General features: G+C 37.8%; 1 protein-coding gene across 6 annotated transcripts in view; it reads left to right on the forward strand.

Moving 5' to 3' along the window:
* The first annotated feature begins 1,090 nt into the window (after positions 1–1,090).
* The window catches only part of stat4 (signal transducer and activator of transcription 4), a 33,385-nt gene continuing 19,310 nt past the window's right edge, over positions 1,091–15,165 (forward strand). For 2 of the 6 annotated variants that reach the window (XM_051710275.1, XM_051710277.1), the window contains exons 1-9: positions 1,098–1,619; positions 2,150–2,284; positions 2,458–2,593; positions 8,240–8,338; positions 10,006–10,098; positions 10,197–10,275; positions 11,507–11,592; positions 12,708–12,859; positions 14,223–14,381. In XM_051710275.1, coding sequence (XP_051566235.1) covers positions 2,157–2,284; positions 2,458–2,593; positions 8,240–8,338; positions 10,006–10,098; positions 10,197–10,275; positions 11,507–11,592; positions 12,708–12,859; positions 14,223–14,381 — 932 coding nt within the window. In that variant the 5' untranslated portion in view covers positions 1,098–1,619; positions 2,150–2,156. Of the gene's footprint in view, positions 1,620–2,149; positions 2,285–2,457; positions 2,594–8,239; positions 8,339–10,005; positions 10,099–10,196; positions 10,276–11,506; positions 11,593–12,707; positions 12,860–14,222; positions 14,382–15,165 lie in introns of those variants that run through there. The other 4 variants (XM_051710274.1, XM_051710276.1, XM_051710278.1 and 1 more) reach the window with 3 other exon arrangements.

The following is a 15,165-nucleotide window of genomic DNA, read 5'->3' on the forward strand; positions in this document are numbered from 1 at the left end:
GAGCATGTAGGTTCATCCATAAAACTGTCCTGAAGGTGTGTTATTCTAGAAAACAAACTCCAGCCGCTAGGCGGAACCAGCACAAAAAAAAAAAAACACTCAGTTTCCTCAAACAGTCAAGCAAATGTTCAGTGAGCCGGTCCACTCGGCTGCAACGTGAGTACCACAAGATGACTTACTGTCTCCATTGACTTTATGAAGGACATCGCTTGCTGTGGGCATATGAATGTTTTATGGCCATCCTTAGCATCTATTCTCAATTTGGCCGGGAATATCAGTGCAAAAGTGACCTTCCGTTGATGTCAGAGTTTCTTGTATTCCTTGAGTCGATCACATTTTTCTCTTGTCGAATTTGCAAAGTCTGGGAACAAGAAAATGCTGTGGTTTTTCCAAGAAAGCCTTCCTTTACTCCTCGCCTCAGTAACACAAGATCTTTATCGGATGATCCCAGAAATTTGTCCAGAATTGATCGGGGCCTGCTGAGCCTTGATTTTCTGCTTATGGCCTGCTATGTCGAGCAGATTCGGAAAGAGCCCATCCAAGAATTTCACCATGCTCCAAATCCACCTTGGTCGCTAGCAGATTAGCAGATAATTCCCTCTCCGATGACTCCAGGTAATCGATCCATTTCTCGACATCCCCCACTCTTGTAACCACCTCAGTGAACTTTGCCTCCATGGCAGAGATCGATCAACGTATCACAGCAAGATCCTCCAAGTTAGCAATGACTTTCGTCAGCATTGCCGACATGTTCAGCATCTCTCGCCGCATTTCTCGCACTTCCCCAACTAAATCATCTCCCAGGCTCGCGGCCTGCTCGGGGGCGTCAGCTTGAACATGTAAGTGTCCTGTAATGTCTCCAGAGCCAAAGGATTTTCAATTCTTTGACAAGATGCAGAGACTGCATCTTATTAGGAGGTTAAACCACTTTGTAAGTAAAACCATTTTAGAAATGGTTTACAAGAATCTCTGTACTTGCTTATTAGGGGGTTACCTATCACCCATCCCCCTTGGAAACTACACCCATGATTTTATGACATCACTGAGCACAACATTTTTTCACAATTTCTCACTTTGTGTTACGAAAAAGAAAGAAAGCCAAATGGGGTTATAACAACACAGGGGTGAGTGAACAATGACTTAATATTCATTTTTGGGTGTACTATCCCTTAAGTAGACTTACGGAGTCATCCTCATAATTAACCTTAGGTACTGTCATGTGGGGAGTTCCCCAAGTGCTACAACATTTCCGTGTTCGAGAAGTGCTCAACATTTCCTTGAAGAACCCACCTGCCTACACGTTCAGCAATAATCACTGGACAAGTTTGTTGACGTTTATGCCCTAAAGGACATTAATGTTCTCGCTGACGGGACCGTAAAGATCCATTCCAGACTTCTAGGAACATTTGTAGAATCTCTCGACGATTGAAGGAAATATCCGAACAGCTGTTGACCCAGTACTGTCGGACCTAAGTCTGCAGTCAAAGTGCAAGTTTTTAGGAACTGAATTCGGGTTAAAGCGTGGTTGCCTGCAATACTGAACTGATTTTATATTGCGCAAACCGCAGCAAGGAATACTGTGTAAACTTTTCTGGATTAAACCTTAATACGATTAACAGGTAAGCAGTGTAATATCTTCACAAATTTAAAAGGAGCATCAGCATAAACTTTAATGCAAATATTTCAAATCAAAGAAATGGTAGCCTGATATTGAAACCATCTCATAATTTTGGAAGTGCCTATTTGTGACTGTAATAATAACTATGACGATGAAAGCTTATTGGTAACACTTTGCAATAAGGTTCCATTCGTTCACGTTAGTTAATGCATTAGGTTTCATGAACAATCAAACGTCTTTTTCGTTTTTGTTTTTTTGTTTACAGATTTGATTAATCTCTGTTAATGTTAGTTAATAAAAATATGTTGAAATTAACATTAACCAAGATCAAGAAATGCTGTTAAATTATTGTTTATTGCTAGTTCATGTTAACAAATGTTGATAAGTAATGGATCCTTATTGCAAAGTGTTACCATTTAATTTATTTTCTATATTATGTAGTTGTTATGATGTTGCTCATTGACTATGAAATGCGGTTTATTGAATGTGTAGCTAATTTTTCGAATTTAATAGTTTTATCTTTATTCTCAGCACCACTATGAGCCAGTGGAAACAAATTCAGCAACTGGATATTAAGTTCCTCGAGCAGGTAGACTATTTTTATGATGATAATTTTCCAATGGAGTTGAGACAAGTGCTGGCCACCTGGATTGAAAGTCAGGACTGGTATGTGGCTTTTTATTTCACATCTAAACATTTCTCCCTCAGATCACCCATAAAATAATCTGATAACTGAATGTCATATTATGAATTGTGCATTTGTTACACAGCTCTTATAAACTTGAATACATAATAAGGAAATGCATCCTGCTGAAGTCATTTTGTCCTTATCTTCTCAGGGAAACAGCCTCAAATCATGAGTCTATGGCTACTGTACTCTTCAACAACTTCCTCATACAGTTGGAGAGGCAGTGTTCTCAGGAGCAGAACTTTCTTCACAGGCACAATTTAAAGAGAATATTTCATCAGATACAGGTAACAGACACACTCTACCTTTCTTAAAAGAGGGCATATCAATCTGAGCATCTGGCTTTGACCAGAACTGATTCATTCCCATTCATGGAAGCATTGTTCCTGCACTCTTAAGTGTGACCTAGATATGTGACATACCTACCTACCAAGTGCAAAGTTTCATTCAATAATGTTACTGTATTTATTTTTATATTCTTGCTCTGTGTTCTTCACAAGAGAAGTGAGAGAACTATGCATGACTGTTTATTTATCAAATGCACAAATGGATGCCTTTTATGTCACCACATAACAGGAAGCTTAGCCATTATCGAGATCAGCATATTTTTCAACATCAGTTTTTAATAAGGGTTGTAAGTGTGCCTCAGAAAGCTAATTAACTGCATAATGGGTCCCTGTTTACAACTTCACTCACAACTATAATGATGTAAATTGTAAGTGCTACGTTTGATTGTGTCAACGGAAGCTTGTGTATTCAGGTGTGGTTTTTGCTAACTTTTCATTGACTTCAGTGGAAACACTCCTCGCCAATATTTAGCACTGAGGTTATCTCACCCACCTAAAATTGACCACATTTAGTGAAGGAGAATTTGCTAGTGATACATGATGGCTGAAATGTATAACAGTGCTGTAACGTAGTAATTTATGTGTTAGCTGTAGGAGCAAATAGTCTTTTTAATTCTGTATGTAATATTTCTTGTAATGTAGCTACATTACAAGAAAACATGAGTCATTCTGGCAAGAAACTCACTTATCCAACACTGAACATGAAAAACTTAAAAAACAGGGTTTTCGTAACACTTTCTATTCTTCATATAAAGCTAAGAAAAGGGGAGTTGGTAAGAAAAGGGGAGTTGCGATCGTAATACCAAATTAAATTAGTTTCGAATTCAGTTAGCTTCAAATTAACCTAAAAAATAAAGGACAAAGATGGTAGACATGTTTTAGTTAAAGGTAAACTTGAACATAATTACCAAATTCAATTAGTTTCGAATTAACCTCCGAAATAAAGGACAAAGATGGTAGATATGTTTTAGTTAAAGGTAAACTTGAGGAAGTCACTTTATTAAACGTGTACGCCCCCCCCCCCAAGAAGATTTTTAATTTAATAACGAATTAAACATATGGCATCCTTATGTTTAGCAGGGATCGACATAGAATTAGGGAATGCAGAATAGGCCAGAGGGACCTCTCGGACCACTCCAGATTATATTTAAAATGACATCTTAATCATGCCCCAAAGAAAACTGTGTGGAGGCTAAATACAGGTTTGCTAAACAGTGAAACATTTAGAGTTAGAATGGTAGAAGAACTGAAAGTATTTTTAGAGCACAATGACAATGGAGAAGTGAGCACGGTTATATTGTGGGATGCAGCTAAAGCATTTATTAGGGGAAAAATCATACCTCAAACAGCTCTACAAAAAAAGCTAAAAGCTAAAAAACTGCTTGATCTAGAAGTTAAATTTAGGGAGTTGGAACTGCGTCATAGCTCTACTAAAGGTCCATCCATCCTTATGCAAATGAGACCTATAAAACAGGAAATGGAAAAAAATGTATAGTGAGGAGGTTGAGAAAAAAATAAGGTTTATGAAGCAAAGGTTCTATGAAGCAGGTTCAAAAGCGGCAAAATTGCTGGCCTGGAGGCTACATAAGCCGCAAGCAGGAAGTGCAATACAAAGTTAAGAGACCCTACGTCGAATACAATAACAACTAAGCTGGAGGTAATCCAGAAATCACTTGAAACATATTATAAATCACTAAATACTCAACCGGAGAAAGCTAATGGACAAAAAAATGTAACAGTTTTTAAATTCATTAGACCTCCCCTCCTTAGGCAAAGAACATAATGATGAACTTACCTCTGAGATCTCAAGTGAGGAAATAGATAAGGCAATTTCAGCCCTTAATTCTGGTAAATCGCCAGGTACTGATGGATTCCCACCAGAATGGTACAAGTCAATGAGGGAATCACTGCGTCCTCTACTTACAACTTGCTTTAATCACATTATGATGGGGGGTGTGGGGGGGTCTCTACCCTTTCTTGGGTCACTTCTTGGGTCGGTTGGGAATTTCTTTATCAAGTTATGGATAGATTTGTGTTCAGTAAAGGATCTGTACAATGCATAAAGACATTATACTCATCTCCGACAGCTATGATAAAAGTCAAGGGTAGTCTCTCTAATTCAATAGTTTTACAACAAGGATGAAGACAGGGCTGTCCCATTAGCCCGACTCTCTTTAATCTCTTTATTGAACTCTTGGCTCAAACAATTTCAAAATCAGACAGGAGAATGGTTTAGAGGGGATAATTATAGGGGGAGCAGAATACAAAGTCTGTTTCTATGCAGATGATGTACTGGTGACACTACAAAACCCAGGCTCATGAGTACCTTTGTTGATGGACATCTTAAAGATGTATGGGAGCCACTATGGATATGCACTCAATATTCATAAGACTCAGGCCTTGACACTAAATTATGTTCCTACCAAAGAACAGGCAAATAAGTGTAATTTTAATTGGAATTTACCATACATTCAGTATCTTGGGATGTACTTACCGAAGGATATGTCCTCTTTGTATACCCTAAATTATAACCGAATAAACAAGAAAATGTATAAAGATTTGGACAGATGGGCCTTGCTTCCCCTGGAATATTTTACCCAAATTAATATACTTATTTACAGCGCTGCCAGTCGAGGTCCCTTGTAAACAGTTTAGAGATTGGAAATATGTTTGTTCCAGATTTATATAGAATAACAGGAGACCTCGAGTAAGACACTCAACCCTGCAACTACTGAGAGAGAGGGGAGGCATGGCATTACCGTGCTTTAGGGATTGTTATTTTGCCGCACAGTTAAGATATTAAGTATTGTGGTGTTGTCCAATCTATGAAGCAAAATGGAAAGATATAGAATTCTCCGTGATGGACACACCAATACAGTCGGTTCTGGGTTGTTTAGACCTGGTGAAGGACATATATCAGTTATGGAATCAATGTGTGGGTCAGTCTGTTAAGCTGTGGATAGAGGTGGTTAAACGGTTCCAGCTTTACAGAGAGGTAAAAGTGCTGGGTTGGCCAGCTTATGATCCACACTTTGCTCCAGCTCTGCATGATCACAGATGCAGGGTCTTGACCTCACATGACATTACTGCCCATTGTAAAATTATATTAAAATGGGGATCTGGATAACTTTCAGAACCTTTGTCAGAATTTTGATCTCAGTAGACAGGATTTTTATAGGTATCTACAGATATGCCATTTTTTCTGGACAGAGATTAGAAGACCCAATCGTGGAACTTTTTCAAAATTGACCGAGGTTTTTATAGATGCATATACGGGTGAAAATATCAAAGGTAAATTATACAATGCCATCTCCTCAATTAATAAAAATTCAATTGGCTATGTTAAACAGCGATGGGAAAAAGACATGAGGGTGGAAATACCTGAGGAAGTATGGTTACATGCTTGGGAAACTTAGTGTTCTACTACTCACTCACTGATCTGGAGGGAGTTTGGTTGGAAGAGTTTGATTAGATTTTTTTATATCGCCAAAGCAGAAATCTAAGTTCACTACGTTTCAGCACCCTTGCTGGAGGGAGTGTGGTTCATTGCAAGTTGACTCAGCCCACATGTTTTGGTTATGTCCACATATTCAACCTTTTTGTGTAAAACTAGACAATTAATGTCCAGGATCTTAGGCTTTAACATAGATGTGCTGTTTTCCTCTTTGTTTCTTGGGGTTACTCTGGAAGGTTTATGCAAAGGTGATAATTACCTCCTGAAGATCTTTTTGGTTGCTTGTAACCAAAAGGGGAAAAATACTGGAGGAAATAGGATTGTTACACACAAGAAATGGACACTGACTAGAACTCCTTCTTTAACTTTTTATTTTTCTCTCCATTGTATCAGTCTGCTCGTACTAAATGGTTGGTGATTTCTTTGTAAGTCCTCATGTTTTCTTTTTTTTTTTCTTTTTTTTATGTATACTAAAATTGAAAAGTTGTTAAAAAATGAAATATAAAAAAGAAAATATGAGTCGAGGATGGCAAAACATTAACATTATGATTTAGCTGAATGGACAAAGGCTTATAACACTCTACAGTGAGATCAGATTAGACAATGAATTTTCAGGTTAATGAACACATTTCTGCTATTTATACAGTGTTTTATGTGAGTGGGTGCTGTGGGGATTTTTCGGTATAAATTCAAAGACAGATCATAAGAGTCAAATTTCGGGGGTTTTACTTGGTAAAAAAAAAAAAGAAAGGTACAAATCTGTCTGGAGCTGGTGTTGCTAAGCCACCTCAAAAACAAAATGACAGTGTGATTGGGAGCAAAATACAGTGTGGGAGAGACAGCAAAATGTATGTTTTTACATAGACCATATTTAGGGCAGTTGCCAATGTTTTTTTGTTTTTTTTTTGGAAGAAATTTCCCCTTCTGTCAGTCATAACTGGAAATGCTGTCGTCAAAGATTGCATGAGAAAAAAACTAAACAAAAAACAAAACACCCAGAATAGACACCCACCATATAGTTTCATCTAGGAGATTTTCAATAATCATAAAAAGCGTGAACGAATTTGCATACAAATTATTGTTATCTCTTCAATAATCATGTTACTTCAAGCATATGCTACTTAAAGCACTTAATTCAATTCCAGTGAACTTCTACTAAGTGTGTAGTTCAAGCAATATTTAACCCCAAAATTAAAAGTCTGTCATTATTTTTTCACCCACATGTTGTACCAAACCCATATGCTTTTATTTTGTTTTCTGTGGATTTTGAAAAATCTTCACACATGCCTGTTGAGCTTCAAAAAAGAAAAACACCATAAAAGCATCATGAAGTAGTCCATACAACTTGTGCATTATATTACAAGTGTTCTAGGGCCATATGATATCGTATGAAGAGAAATGTAAGAAAGTTATTTCATTAATATTTTTGCTTATATGTGCACAGTTATATTTGAAGCTTGAAAGGCGTGGCTACTATGAAATGCCTTTGAATGGGTAAAGTTGATTAAAAAAATTATTTTGCGGTGCACTGTTCCTTTAATGAAAAAGACAGATCTCTATACATTAATGTATCAGGTTTTGATCCATGGAATGTTTTCACTTCCCAGATTGCTTCATTCCTTGTAATATGACATTCCTTGTGCATGATTCCTGTAAACGATGACGAGTTATTACTGTCAGCCAAATTTCTCCAGAACTTTGATTTCCAGTTTTATGAGCATGAGAGTGTTTTCAGTTTAACACGGATGTTAAAATTGTCTGTGCGCTGTTGGATATCTGATGACTAATGTTGTATATAGTTGAAATTGGTTTTATAATGTGTATACATGTGTGTTATAAAGTTCCATGTTAATTGTTACACAACAGTTAGTTGTTACTGTAATCTAATTGGAAAAGTGCCATTCCAATAGTGTATACAGTGTATTGCACATAAATAGATGAGTATTCTGTTCCTTTTCCCCAAATACCTCAGATTCTCCTGCTTTTATTTTCACATATTGCAGAAAACTCTTTCCAGCTAAACAGACATTCAATTGTCCATTTCTCATTCAAATATAACAGTGACTTTACTTTCACCAAAGTACGTAACGGTCTCACATCAGTGAGTAAATGCAGTTTCTTTAATTTTTCAGGATAAGTACAAAGCAAACCCTCTCCACATGGCTGCCGTCATCTGTAACTGCCTGAGGGAAGAGCAACGCATCTTATCCACAGTCAGCATGCAGGAACAGGTACTGCCAATTCAAACATGACAAACGACATGCAAAAACCACATGTGCCACTAAGTTGTTAACCAAGCTTCCCTTTTCTGTTATGCCACATTTAAACGAATAGTTCACCAAAACAAAAACTAAAAATTCTGTAATTATTTCTTTACCACCATGTCGTTCCAAAGCTGTATTCTGTTATCTTTTCAGTGGAACACAAAAGAGAAATTTTGAAGAATCTTTGCACAGCTCTTTTCCATACAAGGACAGTTCATGGTGACTACATCTGTCAAGCTCCAAATATGACTACTATATACCAAGTCTTCTGTACCATAACACTTAGTGTCTACACTGGGTGCAACGTTCAAACGTTCTAAAACCTTTATTTGTCTTGTTGGTTGGAATAGCACCAGCTAGTGCAGTGCAAATTGGAAAGGGACATCCGTTTACTGTCGGCGCCCTGCAACGGATGCTTTCAGTGTAGAGAGCTTCTTCGATTGTAATGGGATCTATTTGCTTTTGACACGACGAGCCGCTCGTGTAGACAGGGTGTAAGAGAGATTTTTGTGAGAAACAGGCCCGAACATTCAAGTCATTACTCACTGCCATTCATCCATTTGAGAGCGGCAATTGAGGGGAGGATTGTTAGTGAATAACTTCTGTTCCTCATACAAAGCTATTGTATAGCTTCAGAGGATGTGGAATGTAGTGCAGGAGTCATATGGACTATGTTTATGGTACTTATTTGGTGTTTTTTAAGGTTCCTTTTTGTAGCTTGACAGACATGGTCACTAAGAACCATCATGCATGAAGATTCTTCAAAAATTCTGCTTCTGTCCATGAAAAAAATATCAGCATACGAGTTCGGAAAAAACATAAGGTTAAGAAAATTAAACTTTCTTAAAATAAACTTTTAAAGGTGTAATATTCTTTTTTTGTGGATATTTAGTGCAGTTGTATTTGAATTTGTTTTTTTTTTTGGGGGGGGGGGATTTTTCCCCTTTTTCTCCCAATTTGGAATGCCCAATTCCCAATGCGCTCTAAGTCCTCGTGGTCGCATAGTGATTTGCCTCAGTCCGGGTGGCGGAGGACGAATCCCAGTTGCCTCCGCGTCTGAGACAGTCAACCCGCGCATCTTATCACATGGCTTGTTGAGCGCATTGCCACGGAGACATAGCGTGTGTGGAGGCTTCACGCCATCCACCGCAGCAACCACGCTCAATTCACCATGCACCCCACCGAGAACAAATCACATTATAGCGACCACGAGGAGATTACCCCATGTGACTCTACCCTCCCTAGCAACCGGGCCAATTTGGTTGCTTAGGAGACCTGGCTGGAGTCACTCAGCACGCCCTGGGATTCGAACTAGCGAACTCCAGGGGTGGTAGCCAGCGTATTTTACCACTGAGCTACCCAGGCCCCCACGTTGTATTTGAAATTTGAACGTCTTTTTTATTTGGAGTGGTGTGGTGTAGTGGGCTAAAGCACATAACTGGTAGGTTGCTGGTTCAATCCCCACAGCCATCACAGTTGTGTCCTTGAGCAAGGCACTTAACTCCAGGTTGCTCCAGGGGGATTGTCCCTGTAATAAGTGCACTGTAAGTCGCTTTGGATAAAAGCGTCTGCCAAATGCATAAATGTAAATGTAAATGTAAATATTTCCTATGTTTCCATTTCATTAATGCAAGGGTCCACTGGAGAAGTCAATGCAGAACTCTGCAGCCTTGGAAAAACAGAAAATCCTCGACAACAAAGTGGCAGTAATAAGAAGCAGCGTTCAGGTACTTTATATCCTGTATTGATTTGTTATTAGCCATATAGAGATTTAGATTTGAAAAAGTGTTTGTGTGACAAGTGTCATTATTTCTTCATGCTTTAGATGCTGGACCAGGCTGTGAAGTATCTTGAAGACATGCAGGATGATTTTGACTTTCGCTACAAAACTCTCCAGCTTAGAGGTGGGCTATCATATGTCCATGATTCCTTCAGTATGTGTTTCAAAAATACAGTGTGGTCCCAAAAAGTATTTGAATAAGTGTCATTGCATTAAAAAGAAAGTATCAAACCAAGTGGCATCTGAAAACAAATGTTGATAGACCTTTTCTCAGAACTAACAACATTTTTCTCAGACATTTTATGCAATTACTTTTAACCAGCTGGTGCTAAGGTCATTTTAGTGGATGTTTGAAGTCAGTTCCCTTAAGTTCACACAGGTGTCCTGGCAAAGTCTTTATAATTATTGACATGTTCCACATAGTCTGACAACCAGAACATATCCAAATACATTATGTCTATATTTTATTGTCTATGTCAATATGTCTATTGTTTTATCATTTGAAACCCAACTTCTTTTTATCAAATGTTTTGCTTGGTTTTGTGCTCTCTGTCTTTCAAATGAATGCCACTTGGTGTGATAGTTTGTAAGGTAATGCAAAGATTCTCATATATATTTAAGTGCACCTTAAATGGATAGCTCACCCAAAAATGAAAACTGTCATCATTTATTCACCCTCATGCCATCTCAGATGTGTATACCTTTCTTTCTTCTGCTGGACACAAACGAAGATTTTTATTAAGAATATCTCGGCTCTGTAGGTCCATTCAATGCAAGTGAATGGTGACCAAAAATTTTAAGATCCACAAAGCACATAAAGGCAGCATAAAAGTAATCTGTACAACTCCAGTGGGTTTAATCCATGTCTTCGGATGCAATTCAATATGTTTTCGGTGAGAACAGACCAAAATGTAACACTTTTTTTTTTTTTTGTTGCAAAAATTTAAATATTGACATCAGCAGTCTCTGTGGCGATCATGATTTTATTGTAATCGAGCTTGAAATCATGATCGTGCCTAGTGACTGCAATGGCAAAATGTACAGTGAAAAGGGAGTTATATTTTTTATTTGTTTTTTAGAGCTTCAACATTTTGGTCACCATTCACTTGCATTGTGAGGACCTACAAAGTTGAGATATTCTTCTTAAAATCTTAATTTTTTTTCTGCAGAAGAAAAAAGTCATACACATCAGGGATGGCATGAGGGCGAGTAACCATTTTTTGGTGAACTATCCCTTTAACTGTTCAAATATTTTTTGGTGCCACTGTATGTCTCCAACTTATGGTTGAATGATATGACGTATCCTATGGGCATATGAGAGATGATTTTTGATAAACATACTTTGTGATCTGTAGATCCAGCTGACAGGAACTCTTTGTCCATGAAGCAGGAAGTAACTGCACTTCAGGACATCCTGAACCGCCTGGATTTCAAAAGAAAGGCAAGTGTTTCTGTTGACTGACAGCACCCTTTTTGTTCTAATGGGTGCTTATGATAGTTGAGCAGGTCATTTTGTTTCTTTTGAGGCTTTTATTTTATAATACCAAAGACGATACAAGGGGGGAGACGGAACACTCACAGAAAAATTAATGGAAGAAAACACAATGATTTTATATGGCATGGAAGTGACGCGGCAGATGCGCTACTGTTAAAGTTGGCGAGAGATTCCGTTTGCAACTTATTACTTTTTAATGTGAAATAGGATGTATTCAACAATAAAAATGTTATGTATCACTGGACTTGTTTTTATATCCATTGGGAATTGTGTTTTATATCCATTGGGAATTGAATTGTGAATATGAGTTTGCTTAAACAATGACTTAACAGCTATTTGGCTGTCAGTTAACATTATTCAGTAGCCTGCACAGCCTAAGTGACATCAGCGGAAAAGGAGTGTCATATCAGAAGAAGAGCAAGTTATCATATTTTGATTAAAGATTGCAAAAAGAAGCATTTTTTATTTTGATTAACATGCACAGATGAATCGTTCAAACTAAGACCAGGAATATGCATTAAGATTTTTGATAGAGGCATCGTCTGTTTGTTTAAAACTTTAGAATCCGTATTCGCATTAGCCAGCTTAAAAAAAGATATATATTTGTGTATTTTTTGTAGTTTTATGATATGAAGTCATGATATGTTGTATTTATGATATGTTGTCAGATTTTATAGCTGATTTTAAATTTATTATTGAAACGTACTGCAAGTTTGACAAACCTTTTAGAAGATTTGGGTCTTTCCCCATTCAAGTAGATAGGATTTTCTGTGTATTGCCTGCATATAAAATATCTGTCAAGGGACTTAAACAATAAGAAAGTAAACAATTTCTGTTTCACTTTTTCACTCTTCCCACTTGCCCTCTGTTTGCAAAGGTTTAGGGTATTTAGATGTGTTGTGCCCTTTGTAAACTACCCTGGGACATCCTGTCTCAGATGAAAATATCATGGGTGGTTTTCACACTTCTTTGGTTCATTTTACTCTGTACTGTGAAACCACTGTGTGTTGATGTTGACTGGTCATTTAACCTCTTTTTTGCACTCTGTCTTGCCTTTGCAGGAGATTTTGTTAAAAATTGCCGATGTTATAAAGGAAATCGATGCCCTGATTTCCTCTCAGCTCAACCCTGAACTGATCGAATGGAAACGAAAGCAACAGATTGCCTGTATCGGAGGCCCGGTTCTGTTAGGACTGGATCAGCTCCAGAACTGGTATGACCCTTTATAATAATAGAATATTAAGTTTATTGTGATGTTTAATAATTATTTTTGCTAAGTTTTGGTTTAGTTTGAAACCATACTAAAAAAGCATGTGTAAGTGCACAGACAGTACACAGACTTGTGTTAACTACAAAACAATTACAAAAACTAACAAATGACACTTGCCTCCATCCATCAGTGGAGTCATATAGAACTTCCTGAAGGCAGTTTTAAAAGAACAGTTTATCCAAAACTGAAAAATCAGTCATTGTTTAAGTTTACTCATCCTGATGTCATTCCAAACCTGTATGCTGTTATTTTTCTGTTACACAAAAGGAGAATTTTGGAGAATCTTCACTCAACTCTGAGAACCAAGGACAATTGGTGTCAGTTACTTTTTTGAATCTGAACACGTATCCAAATTACAGTATTAGTAAATTACGACTTCATTTTCGGTCTGTTCCTCACAAAACCTATTGAATAGCCTCAGAACACTTGGAATATAGTGAATGAGACTACTTTAATGGTGCTTTTTTGTGTCCTTTTTTAGGCTTGACAGCTGTGGTCACTATAAATTTACTAATCCTAATCTACTGTATTTCAATGACCACGTTTACCTGCACTTAAGAAAATGGTTTATTCCAGGATTATAGCAGAAAACGGCGTTCTGAAACGTCATGTAAACTAGAACACTGATTTCTTACGCCGTTTATGGGATTAAGAGAAAGCGGTTTAAAACACCTTGGTTTCTCTTGGCGTAATGTGGTAATGTAAACGCATAAGCGGCATTCTGATGGGAGTTTGAAGAGTGTGCGTGCGTGGAACAGAACAGAATAACAAATGTCAAAGGATAGAGCCCAACAACAAGTCAACACAGTGGAAAGAATTCAACATTTCTGGGAGTCCAGTGGGAAAAATCACACAAATGTAAAATGTTGTCTGTCTTTCACATGTGCGAATATGCACTTGTACGTTGGTACGGAGTGTTAAATAAGAGGGAAACACCACTATTGCAGTGCAATTCAGCTGCAAGTCATGATAGAAAGTTAAGGAAACAAACACACCAACATCTCTGGAATATCTGGAAATAAAGTGAATCAACAGAGAATAAAAAAAGCAAAGTCTTCATCGGATCCCCATGTTTGTTATTTACGCAAGTGTAATGTGGGGGAAATTACGTTGCTGTGGAGAAAGCTGCTTACTTTCTGAGATGCACGTATACAGGAGTAATACAGTATACGCCGCTTATAAAGTGCATGTAAACAGGAACGCTGTTTTCTCACAATAAATAGCTTTCTGGTGTCCATGTAAATATAGTCACTGCTTGTTAAGCTTTGAATCAAGCCAAGTTTTTGTGTGATATTACTTTTCACAGGTTTACCCTGACAGCCCAGAGTCTTTTCCAGATTAAAAGACAGCTTGACAAACTGGGTGAACTGATTCTGAAGGTCACTTACGAGAGTGATCCAATCCCACTACAGAGACCTCAGATGGAGGAGCAAGTCAAATATCTGATCTACCACCTCATCAAAAGGTGAAATATCTTAACAGAAACTACTATGCACCCATCCATCACATGTGATCAGTGGCGAATTCTCAGGGCCAGCATAGCCTTCTCTGCTGGCCTAAAATGCCAAATAAATAAATATTTTTCATCCTTTCATTCTCAATCACCTTTTTGCCTATGTATTTTTAATCGCTTTCCACTCTTAATTAATCTACAAACAAATAGAGAAAAACTAAAAGTTTATCCAGTCAGAATTTATTCCTTGATGCTTACAAGCGAAGCGTGACAGCTGTTTCACAAATCGCATGCCGGAAGCAGTGCATGAGTCTGAGCTCCACCCCCTCAGGCCTTCAGAATTTCCACAGAATCCCTCAACAGTGCAAATGAATGAGCAACTAAAGACAGATTGTCAGATTCATCAGCCAGTCAGATTGATTTATTTGTTCTTGGTGGGTGTGATCTTTAGGATATGTCCCGGTCGAGGCCTTCTAGCTGGCCTTGAGAGACGCAATCACGCTTTAAGTGATGTACATAATTTGAAAGCGAAGAGTGCGATATCGTCATCACTGCCACTATCACAATTGAGAAAGAGATCCTTATGGATTTAAAAACACGAGATGTTCTGCATGACCGTGTGATTGCATTATATATTAAACAGGAAAGGAGGACTGATTTTCACTTCAAGTAAATTGGTAAGTGCTTTTTGCATTGTTATAGCAACATCAGGAGTTTCCTAAGTGTAAATTAGGCTGCTGGAGCATTCAGTGTCAGATCAAGTTTGGAAAAGTAGTGCTGCGTTCCATTCAACTCG

Source organism: Myxocyprinus asiaticus, chromosome 11 (assembly GCF_019703515.2).
Source record: "Myxocyprinus asiaticus isolate MX2 ecotype Aquarium Trade chromosome 11, UBuf_Myxa_2, whole genome shotgun sequence".
Classification (NCBI taxonomy): domain Eukaryota; kingdom Metazoa; phylum Chordata; class Actinopteri; order Cypriniformes; family Catostomidae; genus Myxocyprinus; species Myxocyprinus asiaticus.